This window comes from Octodon degus, unplaced genomic scaffold (assembly GCF_000260255.1).
Source record: "Octodon degus isolate 3935 unplaced genomic scaffold, OctDeg1.0 scaffold00006, whole genome shotgun sequence".
NCBI classification, from domain to species: Eukaryota; Metazoa; Chordata; class Mammalia; order Rodentia; family Octodontidae; genus Octodon; species Octodon degus.
The window spans coordinates 33,862,790-33,877,080 of NW_004524582.1; the positions used below are offsets into that span (position 1 = coordinate 33,862,790).

General features: G+C 55.7%; 2 protein-coding genes across 11 annotated transcripts in view; both read left to right on the forward strand.

Annotated features, from left to right (window-relative positions):
* The first annotated feature begins 1,867 nt into the window (after positions 1-1,867).
* On the forward strand, positions 1,868-13,786 carry Slc49a3 (solute carrier family 49 member 3). 10 transcript variants are annotated; one of them, XM_023700514.1, is made up of 11 exons: positions 1,868-2,243; positions 4,085-4,243; positions 4,446-4,659; positions 4,827-4,903; positions 5,348-5,485; positions 5,568-5,684; positions 5,966-6,118; positions 6,245-6,402; positions 6,503-6,612; positions 7,179-7,322; positions 13,555-13,786. In XM_023700514.1, exons 1-11 carry the CDS (start codon positions 1,920-1,922, stop codon positions 13,584-13,586), a joined length of 1,626 nt encoding a protein of 541 aa, XP_023556282.1. In that variant the 5' UTR covers positions 1,868-1,919; the 3' UTR covers positions 13,587-13,786. The 10 variants fall into 10 exon arrangements, 8 of the variants coding, with proteins under 8 accessions (XP_023556282.1, XP_023556307.1, XP_023556290.1 ...); XR_002817933.1 differs by lacking the exons at positions 7,179-7,322; positions 13,555-13,786 and adding an exon at positions 11,629-11,710 and having other exon boundaries at positions 6,507-6,612; XR_002817936.1 differs by lacking the exons at positions 7,179-7,322; positions 13,555-13,786 and adding an exon at positions 10,964-11,000 and having other exon boundaries at positions 6,507-6,612.
* Positions 13,787-13,947: 161 nt separating this feature from the next.
* Positions 13,948-14,291, forward strand: part of Atp5me (ATP synthase membrane subunit e) — a 1,556-nt gene continuing 1,212 nt past the window's right edge. Inside the window, exon 1 of the mRNA XM_004624640.2 lies at positions 13,948-14,054. Coding sequence (XP_004624697.1) covers positions 14,019-14,054 — 36 coding nt within the window. The 5' untranslated portion in view covers positions 13,948-14,018. The remainder of the gene's footprint in view (positions 14,055-14,291) is intronic.

The window sequence follows — 14,291 nt, forward strand, 5'->3', positions numbered from 1 at the left end:
TCTAACCATCAATGTAAATGGACTCAATTCACCAATTAAGAGAAATAGACTGGCACAGTGGATTAGGAAACAAAATCCAACAATATGCTGTATACAAGGGATAAATGCCCAAGACTGCAACTGCCATGTTAAATTTTTTTTTTTTCCCCCCGGAACCAGGGATTGAACTCAGGTCCTTGCGCTTGCCAGGGAAGCACTTATTCTACTGAGCCATCTCCCTGGCCTGCAACTGCCATGTTATATGACAGTTTTGCACTTGGTTTGAAAAGAAAGCATGGGCATGTTGGATATGTGGTTTATAAATATTTTCTCCCAATCTGTGTATGCAAAGACCTTTGAGAAGAATTTCATTAAACCTACAGATCAGTCAGGCACAGAGGCATACATACCTTTAATCTCAGGTACTCAGAAGGCTGAGGGAGGAGGATCACAGGGGAACTTAGTGAGATGCTATTTCAATAAAAAACAGAGGCTGGGAATATAGCTAAGTTGCACAGCATTCACCTAGCAAGTTCAAGGCCCTGGGCCCAACCCCTAGTACTACAAAAAGAAACAAACAAAAAATCCTGTAAGTCGATTTAGGGAGAACTGACAACTTTACTATGTTGGTTTTGGGCACCCATGAGCATGGTATATCTCTCCATTTTTTTTTAGGTCTTCCTTGATTTTTTTCATGTTTAGTATAATACTAGCACACAAGAGTCATTTATGTCTAAGTATTTAATTTCTTGAAAATAATTATAAATGTATTTTGTCTTTAATTGTGGCTTCCAAATGTTCCACATTGATACTGTTTCTAGAAACACAACTGATTGTTATGCGCTAGCCTTGTGTCCTGCAGCCATGCTGAACTCTCCTATTCAGAGCTGGAAGTGGGGGGAGTAGCTCAGCAGGGACACTATACATACACCCTGTGGAGTGGTGACAGCTCAGATATCTCCTAGGTCTACAGCTGCTGAGGGGCAGACCTCACCTGTGCCAGATTCCTCAACCCTGAAGCCAGTGTGGCTCCTTCCCATCTGCAAGGCGGGGTGGGCAACAACCCAGTCCCAGTACAGAGATAGCACCAGCCCACGGAGGAAGGAAGTGAGGTGTCCTCAGAGAGGACATCTTGTAGGCACACAATGCCCCATGAAAACACAGACGCATGCTAAAGCCTAGGGCTGCACAGTTGCTTGTCTGAGAAGCATCCCATCATAGGACACTTGGGACAAGGAACAGGAGTGATGGGGATCCAGGGCCACAGTGTACGCATGAAGCCAAGAGGTGCCCCGGCTGGAGGAACTCCCATCCCCACCCTAGTAGAACCCATCTAACTGAAGAGAACCCTGTCTCCTATTGCACAGCTGTTTCTCAGAGGAAACCAGATGGCAGCCTGGTCCTCTGTGTGTGTGTGCATGCGTGTGCACAAGGGGCTGCCTGTTCCTTTGGGCTGAGCGTACCACAAAAACCCAATCCTCCTCAGGATCCCTACCTAGTTCCTGCCTCCCTAGAATAAGTCTGGGTGTCAGCAAACTGCAGCTTCCTATTCCAGGATAGCCTTTCCTCGTGACTTGTAGGAACTTTGGAGTCCTTTCAAGAATGCTGACTCTGCTAGGGATGAAAGACTTCAGGCCCCTTTTCCCACACCCATCCCTGGTGGAAGTGGGGGGGGGGAGTGCTGGGGGTGTGGGGGGGCGATCAGCTGAATCCCCCAGCTGAAGGGATTTTATCCTTGGGCCTATGCAGGGTCTTCAGTCCAGCCTCCGATGCCTTTGGCCCAACTCCACCCACTAACCCCGCCCACTCAACGTGTCACCACGCCCCGGCTTGGGGGCGGGGTGGACCCGATCTTCCTGTCTCAGCCCTCTGCCTGGGCCCAAAAGGCGAGACCAGTCAGTCCCCGGATCAGAAAGCTTGGACTTCGGGAGGGGAGAGAGATGGCGCGGGACTGCGGGTACTGGCCAAGGACAGGGGGCGACGCCGATGACGGGCTGACGCCAGAGGGGACCGGGACAGAGACAGCAGGGGGCCTTGGGAACAGCACAGAGACTGCACGAGACGGCGGAGACCGGCGGAGCTCGGCGGGGCGCACTGGGGATGAACCAGGGACGCCAGGAGATGGGCAGAGGACCGCAGTAGACACTGGGGACGGGCCGATGACAGAGGGGGACGCCGTAAGCGGGCTGGGAAGCCCTCGCACCTATGCGCGGCGCTGGCTCTTCCTGCTGGCCGTCAGCCTGCTGAGCTGCTCCAATGCCACGGTACCGCCCCGTGGGGGGAGGGAAGGGCCTGTCTCAGCCTGGCATCCTTGTTCCCTCGGCCTGTCAGACCCATTCCCAGGCCCCAGTGTCAGGCCAGACTTTCTTGCCCTTGGACAGGGACCACCCGTGTACTCCTGGCTGAGGGCTCCTTCCCAGTAACCCCCAGACTCAGGGTAATTGCAGGAATCGCTGCGATGGGGGCTTCCAACCTGTGGTCACCCACACATCCCCATCTCTTCACCAGAGTGCAGAAACCTGCATGGGATGAGGAGGGTGTGGCCTCAGGCACAGGTGGGGGACCTGCGACTTTGGTTGGGAAGCTGAGGTCCCTTGCTGCTGCAGTCCAAGCTTGGTCCTTGAGTGAAGACCTATGGACATCCAGGCTCTGTTCTACTTCTTGCAGGCTGTTTGGGTCTGGGGACTCAGCCCTGAGCTGGGCTTGGCGTCTGCTGCTGCAGCAACTCTGGGAATTTCTGTGCCACTTGCTGTTGGCTGGGATGAACCAGGACTTGGCTTGGGCCTGGGCTCTATGTGAGCAGTCTGGGAGTGGGTGGGTACCTGAGGCTGAATTTCCCTGGCTTGCAGGAAGTTCCTGGGAATCTGGGTGGGTCCTGCTGTCATTATGGAGCCCACGGAGGTCTAGCTGTGGTAACAGCTTGGGCCCTTGCTGTGAGCAGTGAATTTCCAGAGCCCTGATTTCCTCATCTGAAGCTGGGACTGGAGATGCCAGGCTCTGAGAGGATGACTGGAATGAGGCTTGGAGACACCCAGGATTCTTAGCGGTGGTGTGCTGGACAAGGCTGGTTTCTTGCAGGAGGCATAGCTGTCTTCTACACCTTTGTTGCTCCCAACTTTTAGACACACCTCTGCTTTGCCCATCCTGGTGTTCAGGTTCCAGAGGGACAAAGACAGAGCTGGGAATCTGATGAGGGCTGGCCGGGTTTGATTTGGGGAAATGGGCTGTGTACGCATACCATGCCTCCTGTCTGTTGCACTGTGCTGCCAGGCACTGCCTGTGCAGACAGAAGTCTGATGGGAAAGGAAGAGAATGTAGTGTTGCCCAAGCCTCCTGCCACAGTGAGGCTCTGATCTTGCTGCTTTGCCTCTGAGGCATGCCTGGAGCGGTTTCAACGAGGAACTGATTCTCCTGACGCACTCTTGAGACTCCCCATCCTATGCACCCTTGGTGTTCCCCCTCAATGCCAGGTGGCACCTCCTCTTGGCCTTCCCCACCCTCTGCCTCTTGCTGTGCATACCTGGTGCTAGCTCCAGCCTCAAGCTGGGGACTATCCCCAGTCCAGGAGTCTGTGCCTGCCCGCCCCTCGGGTCTCCTCAGGGTGGTGCCAGCTCACTGCCCAACTGTTCATCACCAGTTCACAGACAGGCAAAGGTACCCCTTACCCGCAACATCTCAGCTCTGATCTCTCCTCTTTGGTTCTATCCTTGCCCCGCTAGACCCTCCTCGGCTCTCTAGGCAGTGCTACCGATAGCCTCACATCCAGGACTACCACACCTCCTGCCCTTGTTCTCCCATATGGTGGATGCCCTGCAGACAGCCTCAGGCTCTTCTTGGAGGATGAGGTCCAGGCCTGGTGGGGTCAGCAGCCTCTGTTTCTGCCCTTAGGCTGGTCCTCTAGCTGGTGCCCTCCTAGGAGTGACAGTGTGAGGGTTGGTCTCTGGCAGAAGACCCAGAGGCCATTCTTGGTCTGGGGGGAGGGGTCCCCACAGCCCTCACAGGACTGCCCACACTGTCACCTCAGGCTGACTCAGTCTGGCATCAGGGTAGAGCAGAGCTGGTGGTGGCATCTTTGGCCCTGGCTGACTCCCAGTTCTGTTCACAGCTATGGCTCAGCTTTGCACCTGTGGCAGATATCGTTGCCCAGCACTTCCTCCTGTCCACGGAGCAGGTCAACTGGCTGTCACTCATCTACTTCGTGGTGGCAATCCCTGGTGGCATAGTGGCTATCTGGGTCCTGGATTCTGTGGGGCTCCAGGCAGCAGTGAGTCAGACCATACTCCTGGCCTGCTATGGGACTGGTGGGCCCCTGCATTAGGGTATGGGAGCCATGACCTCCTGCGCAGACCAGGGTCTACCAGTCCCATTGGCCAGACCCCCAGCAGAGTTGGTGGGCCGTGGGGAGGCTGGAAGTTGGTGTCCCTTGTGGGCTGGAGTGGGCAGGAGCCTTTGGACTATCCCTGCAGACCATCCTGGGGGCGTGGCTGAACTTCTTAGGGAGTACACTTCGTGCTCTGCCCTGCCTGGCTGTCAGGATCCCCAGACCGTTTGCCTTCTTCATGGCTGGCCAGAGCCTCTGTGCCCTGGCCCAGACCCTGGTCATCTTCTCTCCGGCCAAACTGGCTGCCTTGTGGTTCCCAGAGCACCAGAGAGCCACGGCCAACATGATGGCCACCATGTGTGAGTCTTGATGGGAGGCTGTGCCAGGCTGAGCTCAGCTTGGGACCTCTACCTGGAGTTCCAGGGCCAAGGCCAAGGCTCCAGAGCCAAGAAGGTTTCCCTGAGGGCTGGAGGTGAATGCTGGCCACAGCTGTACTGATGAATTTCTCTGCCCTCTGTCCATCCAGCAAACCCCCTGGGCATCCTTGTGGCCAACCTGCTGTCACCTGCCCTGGTGAAGAAAGGAGAGAACATTCCCTTGATGGTGAGGGAGATCATGAGGTGCACATGTGTGGTACCCCTGCTGTGGGTACCTGCTCATGTGTATGTAGTGTGGGCACATGTGTGCTATGTGCATATGTATGTGCATATATGTGGCTTGTACACACATGCACTGTGTGCATGTGCATGGTGTACATGCAGGTTATGGTATGTGTGCATTGTGTGAGTGAACACCTGTATGATGTAGCTGGGTCTGTTAGCATGACCTACTTATGTGGGAGTGTAGGGGGGCCATCCTTTGGGTGAGTTGGGCTGAAAGCCAGGGCCCTGCATGCAGCCCCCTGGTACAGGTGAAGTGCGGCAGCACTATCTACCACAGGCCCTGGGGCCCATGGAGGCAGGATGCCACCATGGAGGGCAGAGCAGGAGTAGGGCACACAGGAGTGCCTTCATCTTTGTGGCCTGTGACTTCAGCCCCTCTCTCCAGCTTGGCATCTACATCATACCTGCCAGCCTTGCCTGCCTGCTAGCCACCACCTGCATCTGGGAGAGTGTGCCCCCCACTCCGCCATCTGCTGGGGCAGCCGGCTCCACTTCAGAGAAGTTCCTCCCTGGGATCTGGCTGGTGGGTGTGTGGCCCGGGTTGCGTGGGGAAGAACTCTGGCTAGAAGCCCTGGGTCCTGGGCTGAGGGGTGTTTTTCCTCCAGCTCCTGCGGAACAAGGCCTATGTTATCCTGGCTATGTGCTTTGGGGGTGGCATCGGGGTCTTCTCCAGCTTCTCAGCCCTCCTGGAGCAGATCCTCTGTGCCAGCGGCTACTCGAGCGTGAGTGCCAGCCCTGTCTGGGAGAGACTGTGCTGGGGTTACCCTGCACCCTAGTTCAGTGTTCATGCCTCATGGAGACCATGGAGGTGGTGGTCACTCACATGTGCTTGGTCGTGGCCTCCGCAGCTCTGCCCTCCTCTCTCTGGCTCTCCGAGCCTGGCTGGGGACACAGTGGTTCTAGGGTCCAGCCCTTCTCTCAGTAGGTGTCAGGGTTCCAGGCCTTGGGCCCCACACCAGCAAGCCTGCCTCAAGGTGGATACAACCTGTCTTCCCTCCTCCAGGAGTTTTCAGGCCTCTGTGGGGCTCTCTTCATTGTGTTCGGTATCCTGGGAGCGCTGATTCTTGGCCTGTATGTGGATCGGACCAAGCATTTCACTGAGGCCACCAAGACAGGGCTCTGCTTGGCCTCCTTGGCCTGCCTGGCCTTTTCCTTGGTAAGAGTTCTCAGAACTGAGAACACTTTGCCGGGTGGAGGTGGAGGGGTGCTGGGAAGGGTGTGGCCTGGCCTCTGCCTGTAGGGGCTCTATCTGACTCATGTCCACCCTGCGTCTCCTTGCCAGGTCGCCCAGCTGCAGGGACAGGCTATTGTGCTGGCTGCCATCTGCTCCCTACTAGGGCTCTTTGGCTTCTCAGTGGCACCCGTGGCCATGGAGCTGGCTATTGAGTGCTCCTTCCCCGTTGGTGAGGGAGCAGCTACAGGCTTGGTCTTTGTGCTGGGGTGAGTGCCCCTCCCAGACCCTGTACCCATTCTGGGCACAGTATCCTGCTCTGGAGCTTGGGTGGTGCTAGCTCCTGGACTGAGAACCACATACATCCAGGCAGGCTGAGGGTGTGCTTATCATGGTCCTGCTGACAGCTCTGACTGTGCAGCGCACAGATCCATCATTCTCCACCTGCCAGAATGGTGAGGACTCACTAGATTGGACAGGTGAGTGTCCATCCCATGGCCCAGGACCCCAGAAGGCCAAGGGAAAGAGCCAAGGAAGACTGGCCTGGCTTAGCCTGGGAAGGCCCCCACTCTCCAGCCCCCTTGGCCTATCTTTTGGTGCCTTTAACTCTCCTTGGTGGGTGGGTGCCTGGTGGACTCAAAGACCTCTGGACTCAGCTGGTTATGTGCAAACCAGAGATCTGCATGAAAATGCAGACACTAGTACCCCTCAGGTAAGCTGTTTTAATACCAGGGAGAGAGAAACAGACAGACATGAGGGCAGAGATCTGAGCAGGAAAAGGAGGGAGACAGAAATGAGAGAAGAGACAGAGACAGGGACAGAGAGAGGACAGCTGGGGAATGAGCAGAGGTCAGGGTAGATGCTGACACCCACCTCGGGTTCTGGGACTATATACAGCCCAGCTGATGGGGTGTCCCTGTGGTTACTTCCATTGGAATACGTGGCTGGCTTAGAACTGCTAGGGGCTCTGCCATAGAGGCCACCCAGGCTGGGCTGTGTCAGGTGTCTGTGACTGCAGAGGACAGAGCTGTGCTTGTGTCCCCAGTGTCTCTGCTGCTGCTGGCTGGCCTGTGCACACTCTTCACCTGTGTCTTGGTGCTCTTCTTCCACACCCCGTACCGGCGTCTACAGGCTGAGTCTGGAGGGCTCTTTCCACGCAGGATGCCAAGCCCCACCTCAAAGCCACCCTGTGAGGCTTCCCAGGAAGCTCCTTCCTGGCCTCTCCACTGGAAGATCCCAGGGACTGTGACCAGGGACTTGCATGAAGGGAGGAGAGTGAGGCAGCCCTGGCTACCTTGGTGTGCAGCTTGAGACCTGATGGGAGGGACTGGCTCAGATCCTGGACGCCCCAGGTGGGCTGTGGGTGCAGCCCACAGATCCTGCTGCATGGGTCCTGATCAGGCCTGATACAGGAGGGCAGTATGGCACCGCCTGCAGAGGGCCAGGATCTTGGCAGGCAGAAGAGGTGGGCAAGTGATGTGGACAGGTGAGGGGGCCACCCAGTAGGAGCCCAGCCGCTCCCCCTCCCCCACTCCTCGTGGGTGCCCAGGCCTCTGTGGCTAAATGGACATATACAGGCACATAATGGATCCACATTTATTGAGCCAGCATGACTGGTGGGCTTGCTCCTCCCCGAGGTGGGCACGAAGCTCAGGCCTTGTAGTCCTGGACTATTCCTCATCTGGAGGTGAACTGCAGCAACTGGTCCACCTGGAGCAAGCGGGTGATGTGTTGATCAGGCTTCTCAGTTCAAATACAGACACCTGCCATGGCTCCTCAGTTTGGTGTTTGGGGTGGGGCTTGGCTGGGGTTGGTGGGTGGGCAGGTGGGCAAGGCAGGGCAGAGCCAGGGTAGGTTGGAGGGGTGGGGTAGAGGTTGGGGGGTAGAATAGGGTGGGGTAGGGCCGAGCAGGTGCTGAGGTGGAGCCCAATGACCCAGGGCCCCAGGGTCTTGCTAGTACTGTTTCTAGTCAAGAGTGCCAAGGTCCAGGCCCTGGCTTTTGGGCACCATGGGGGTTCAGGGGTCCCAGGTGGCACTGACGCGGGGGTGCAGATTTGAGATGGCCCTGCTGTGAGCCCAACACATTATACAGGACAGCCCAGAGGGACTAAATAACCCCAAGCTCTGATATAAGTGCTCCCCAGCCAGCTCCATCCCTCCTGGAGGGCCCCCAAGCCTAAGTGCCCCCTGTTCTGTCCACAGCAGCACTGCAGCACCTTCTGACTGACTCAGCATTGCCCCCCACCATGCTTGGTCTGCAGAGGCTAGAGGGTAGAGTGACGTCCTGGCACCTTGGTGGCTATCTCATCAGCTTGGGATGTCAGCAGCCATTTGATGCTGAGGAGAGAAGGGCAAGGAGGCTGCTGAGTGTCCCACAGCCACCTTGTGGGATGGGACATAGGAGGTGAAGGCTGCCAGGTCTGAAGCCACCTCCACTGCAGTACTGGGCATCCAGTGGTCATCAGAGCCAGGCTAGGGAGATGGCTCAGTAGAATAAGTGCTTCCCTGGCAAGCACAAGGGTCTGAGTTCAACCCCCAGTTCCGAAAAAAAAAAAAAAAAAAGATCATCAGAGCCCATGCACATTTGAGACTTAGGAGCAGCTGATGGGGTCAGAGGCTGCTGGAATATTCTCCTTGCACCTGGGCCAAGGGGACCCAGCCCATACCTGCTGAAGACTGGGCAGAAGCTGGACCTCAGGGCTTCAAGCAGGATCCCACTGGGTTACCCAAGGACTGGGCTCTTGAGTCTCTAAATGGTCCCTGAAAAATAGGAGCTTGGTCCTGGACTTGTCTGGGCAGCATACTCCACACACGCTGGGATGGGGCCCATGAGGAAGCCAGCACTCACCACTGCTTGTGGATGCTGCCTTGGCAGTCCATGTCCAGTACGTTGAAGGCATTTAGGGTGGTCTCCTTGGTGTTACTGCCCACTATACAGAGGCCTCAGGGTGCCGCCTGCCCAGGGCTCCAGGCTTCTGCCCTTTACTAGGGGCTGCCCTGTCGTTTTAGCCTTGGCTGGCAGCTGGGGTTCTGAGTATAGGATAGAGGCGACTGACAGCTGGCATCTGGGAGGTGAGTGTCAGAGCTCGAGCCTTGTCAGGATTGGTCATAGGCTTTTTAGAAACTGAGAAGAAGAGATTTTTTTGGTAAAATATCTGGATTTCTAAGTGTTAGGTGCTAACTGAATGAAAACAAGGGTCTCACTGGCCAGCTTCTCTCCAAACAGGCTTAGGAACAAGGTCAAGCTGGTGGGCCCTAAGGCCTCCGTGAGCATGGCATCAGCTTGCTTCCTTCGCGTAGGTTTTCCCCAGTGGGTGGGTGCAGTGTAACTTCCTTAGCAGAAGATCACCATGGCTCTCTGTCTCTGTTGACTGCTAGGTGACCTTATAGGGCTCTCCATTCTCATTCTTCAGGTGACCACAGAGTAGTGTTGGGTACTAGGAGACAAAATGGGAGGCTGACATGGGGTATGAGGCATGGGCAAGGAGGGATCCCTTCCCCCACTCGAGCTGGGGACAGCGGCTATGGCTGAGACGGGGAGACACAGAGTGGGTTAAGCTGGGGATTGCTGCTTTCCATGGTCAGGCACAATGTAGGTCAGGAAAGAGGGCATTCACCTTGGCCCCTGACCCTGGAGAGAAACCAGATTACTTCCCAGCTCCAGGGGCAGGACCAGAGAGGGAGGCCATGGCTGGCTGGAGAGGGCTGGAGTAACAAGCCCCCAAACCCAGCTCCATTAAATCCATCCCAGGCACTCATGCTTGGGCTGGTCCATTGGTCCTGTCCACCTGGATGTCCCATCATCTCTGGACAACCTGGGGCAGGTCACGTCTCCCTCCTGGAGGAAGTAAGACACCTCTAATGGCCTGAGGGGCCACAGCCCAGGCTTAGCAGAGGAAGAAGAGCAAGGGCATCCACTGTGCCTCCTGCCCACACCCACTGAGGGAGGGGTAGGTGCTCTTCAGGTCTTCCTTCTTGATGAATCCATTCTGGTTCTGATCCATGAATGTGAATGTCTAGAAGCCAAAGCAGGCCTGTAAGGTCATGGCTGACTGGCTCTGCCTCTGCCTCCTCACCTAGGGACAGGCAGCCATGGGTCAATGTTGGGTTGAGGGCTCCGCAAGGGAGAGGGACTGAATTTCTGGATCTGGGTCTGTGCAAAGTTGGAGAAGACTTGGAAGAAGTCTTCTGGGTGCAGAAGGCACTGCAACTTCCTTCTTACTGGTCTTCTCGCTGAGGCAGGAGCGCTGAGGCTGTGGGTCCCCAGGTACTGCTGGAGGACTCTCAATGGCACCCTGTCACTTGGGAACCTTAACTTAGTGAGGGGACCCCTACTTGGTGCTGGAGGGGCCCAGGAAGTGTGCTGTCCCCTTCCCCAGGTGCAGGGGGAACACAGTGATCCCTGAAGTCCTGGCAGAGCACAAGGCTTAGGACCTTAGCCCAGCATGTGGCCCTGGTGGGCTCCAGGGAAAAGGGATGTCATGATGAGCTTGTTTTGGGCTTCAGCATTTCTTGAAGGCCCAGACCTTCCTTCATCTTGCCCCAGACTGTCAACAAGGCATGCCTTGTGCCTGTGCTTCTCACCCACACTCAGGTACGTGGGTGCATGTTCACATGCATATACACATGCACACACACAAACACCTGCCTTCCCACCATGTCTGAGACTTCCTGCCCAAGCCCCATCCCACCTGTCTTGAGTTCCTTCCTGGTCCCCCAGAACAGTTCAGACTTTAGTTACCACTCCCTGCAAGGACAAGTTCAGGGCCACCTAGGGGACTGGACAACAAGGTGAGCATCGGCAGTCTAGCAGATAGCCCCTGCTTCCAGCCTTTCTAGGCCTGTATGTTGCGTTCGCCTGCTAGGCCGACAGGTCCTACAGTCTGAAAGTCGATCTGGCACCCAGGCCCTGCTGGGTGGCAGAGCTGCATGCCCCAGAGGAAGCTGCCTTTTCCAGATGGGCACAGAGGTACAGAGTGACCCAAATGTTTGGCTAGTACTTGGTGTCAGGGCTGCCATTCAGAACCAGCAGAGCTCCTGGCCCTGACCATGTGGCAGCAAGGGCTTCTTGGCTGGTCCAGGGAGATGATGTTTCTGGGGTGGATCAGCCTAGGAGATAGATGGTTGGGCTACCCTGAGGATCTGGGATGGGGCATGTTGGCCTGGCCCCCAGGTCTTCCCATACTCCCTGGCCCAGTGGGGGAAGGCGTCTGTTGTTGGTGCTGAAGGTCAGGTGCCCTGGTCCAGGAAATTGGAGGCAGGGTAGAAGAGAAGGAGGGCAGACTGGGCCCTGCAGCTTTAGGCCGGGAGAACAGGCTTTGAAGGGCTTCCCCTTGGCAGGGACAGCAGGGCCTCAGCACATGAGGGTGGGGTTGTGTGCCCACCATGATGGGTGCCCCCTTCTTCCCTCTCACATCTCTGAACCCCGCACAAGGCTATACAGCTTTCACTGCAGCAGAAGCCCTGTACCCCAAGGACACGACTTGTCATGGAAGCTCCCTTCCAGGTGCTGCTACCCAAGACTCCCGAAGCCAGCGGGACCCAGGGAAATCAGCTCCTGGAGACGACGTGGGAGCATGTGGCGGACAGTTATATGAGTCCAAAACTTACTGTCCCTAGGGAGCAAGGAACAAAGAACAGAGCCTAAGAAAACTGGCCCCTTGTAATTTTGGGAAGCTGGAGGCAAGGCAACAGATTCCTGGAGGTGGTGCCCTGTCTGTTCTTTGTTCCTTAACCTGGGAAGTTACTGTGGGAAAGGGATGCCAATAGCAGCTTGCTTATACCTAATTAGTTATGCACATTCCTTAGCCTGTTTGTAGCCCTCAATAAATCTGAGAGGTTTCCAAGAGATCTCTTCAGTGAGATCTCTGAAGCTGTATTAATCCAGTTTTCCTGTTTCTTTGGGCTCCTACTGATAACATACAACAGTGACCTGGTGTGGGGGGTAGTTTAGGAGGGAAGGGCCAGGCATTCTAGGGCCCTGGACAGGGTTGGGATGTGACCCTGCAGGGTGAGGAACCCCAAAAGTGGGAAGGTAACAGAGCCCCAGGGAGGGTCCTGAGCTCAGTACTAAAGACAGCAGTAGAGCTGGGAGTATGAGGAGTATCATGTATCTGACCCTGACAGGTGCAAAGGTACCCCGTGGGACCTCCCTTCTAGTATCTTCTCTGCAACCTGCACCCCAGCCTGCTGCAGCTGCCCTGGAGACACTTGGGCCTGCGGAGACACTTATTTTTGGTTCTGGAAGTTTGAGTTGCTGAGGAATATTGTTTGTTTTAAATCTCGTGAAGGGAAAACTCATGGTCACCTGACATTATCTTATTATAGGCAGGTAAGTTACACAGAAATTAATATATAGTCAGAGAGGGACTGGGCCCTCAAAGAAGTCAGCACAAAAATAAAGACATCAAGTTGAGCACAGTGTTACATACTTGTAATCCCCCCCCACACACCCTGTCTAAAAAAACCCAAAACAAACAAAGAAGCAAATAAATATATCAGAATTGTGGTTGGAAACACATCTGGAGAAGGCTGGCCTGATAGGTTCTGGCCCGAGTATGAACTGCTAAAATCATTATGGTGGTCATCTAATATGGCCAATGCCCTTAAGACAAGGGCCCATCTTCCCAAGACCACCTTCCCCTTCTTCTCCAAATTAGCCCGACATAATTTACTTCCATCCTTCCTGCTGCCTCAGGGAAGACCCCAATTAGCTCCCTCAGGTATATCTAAACATCCCCCCAAACTCCACCCCTGGCAAAGGGCCATAAAAGCCAAAGAGAGAGAGAGAGAGAGAGAGAGAGAGAGAGAGAGAGAGAGAGAGAGAGAATTCCTCATCCTTCCCACATTCTCTCCCATGTCCTCAAAGAAAATAAAGTCCCTTTGTCCTTTTCCTTCTGCCTGTTTCTCTGCTGTGCAGAGAACCTATCAGGGCCTCAAGATAAAAATGCAATGGCCAGGCCTACATGCCTCCCCAAGGAATAAACAGCACATGAAATTATACTGTAATTAGCACCACCTGGTCCAGTAACTCCAGATGGGTTTCAGCTGCACAGGTGTGTGGCTGGAACACCTGGACCCAGCACCTGTGTTCTTTTCTTGTACCCTTGTCACATGACTTGATTTCCTACTGGATAACAGCTAAGTGGCCCTGGAAGAGAAGCGTATAAAGATAACTAACAACTGAAGCACTGACCATTGGCAGACCTAGCCAAGCCTGGGAACAAGCCTTCCAGCCATGCAGGCCTGTTAACACCAAGTTGCTTTTGCCTGAACACAGAACTTTAAGGAACTGGGAGTGGCATGACATTTGTCTCCTTTGCGAGGGTTCCCTTTCCTCTTTGGTGCTGTCCTCTGTCCCACTGTATCGCAATATATTATTGATTATACTCACACGTATTGCACTTTTTCTTTCGAGATAGGGTCTCACTATGCAGTCCAGGCTGGCCTCTGAGTCAGTGATTCACCATGAAGCCCAGATGGGTTCTGAGCTCGCAGCAATCCTCCTGCCTCAGCCTCCGGAGCGCTGGGATTGCAGGTGTGTGCCACCACACCTAGTACTGTACTTTAATAACAAATTTACATCTTTTAAAAATCACTGTGTGGCTCTCTGCGCAGATCGGAACCTCAGATTTCGGTCCCGGGCGTCTTGGAAGACCCTCAGATTTCGGTCCCGGGCGTCTTGGAAGACCCGGCTCGGCTAGGCGGGCCACCGCACGCGAGCGCGCCGTGACGTCATTATCGAGCGGGGCGCGCCACTCACTGTGGCCACCAGAGGGAGTCACCCTGTTCCGCGCTCCGCTACGGCGCACGCGCGTTCGCTAAGCCCGGCCTCTGCGTTTCCCTCTGCCTCAGTTGTGCTTCCGGCTCGAAGGTCAGGGACAAGATGGTGCCACCGGTACAGGTCTCTCCGATCATCAAGGTGAACTCATTGTCCCTGGCGCCGCGCGGTACTCCAGTCGCCGGCGTGCCCCTCTCCGCGGCCCACCTACATCCTCGACCCCGCCACCCCTTTTCCTTGGCCCCCGCGTCTGCCTGCCCCACGCCCCAGCATTTACGCTCGCGTCCCCGATCCCGCGCCCATTGCCCCCCGGCCCCGCGCCCATTGCCCCCCGGCCCCGCGCCCATTGCCCCCCGGCCCCGCGCCCACTGCCCCCCG

Bases quoted from the DNA above. Each gene is read 5' to 3' on its own strand.
- Slc49a3 (XM_023700508.1), top strand. From the start codon at position 1,920: ATGGCGCGGGACTGCGGGTACTGGCCAAGGACAGGGGGCGACGCCGAT. The intron at 4,904-5,347 runs GTGAGGGAGATC...CCCTCTCTCCAG, and splicing joins GAGAGAACATTCCCTTGATG to CTTGGCATCTACATCATACC. The intron at 5,685-5,965 runs GTGAGTGCCAGC...TCCCTCCTCCAG, and splicing joins GTGCCAGCGGCTACTCGAGC to GAGTTTTCAGGCCTCTGTGG.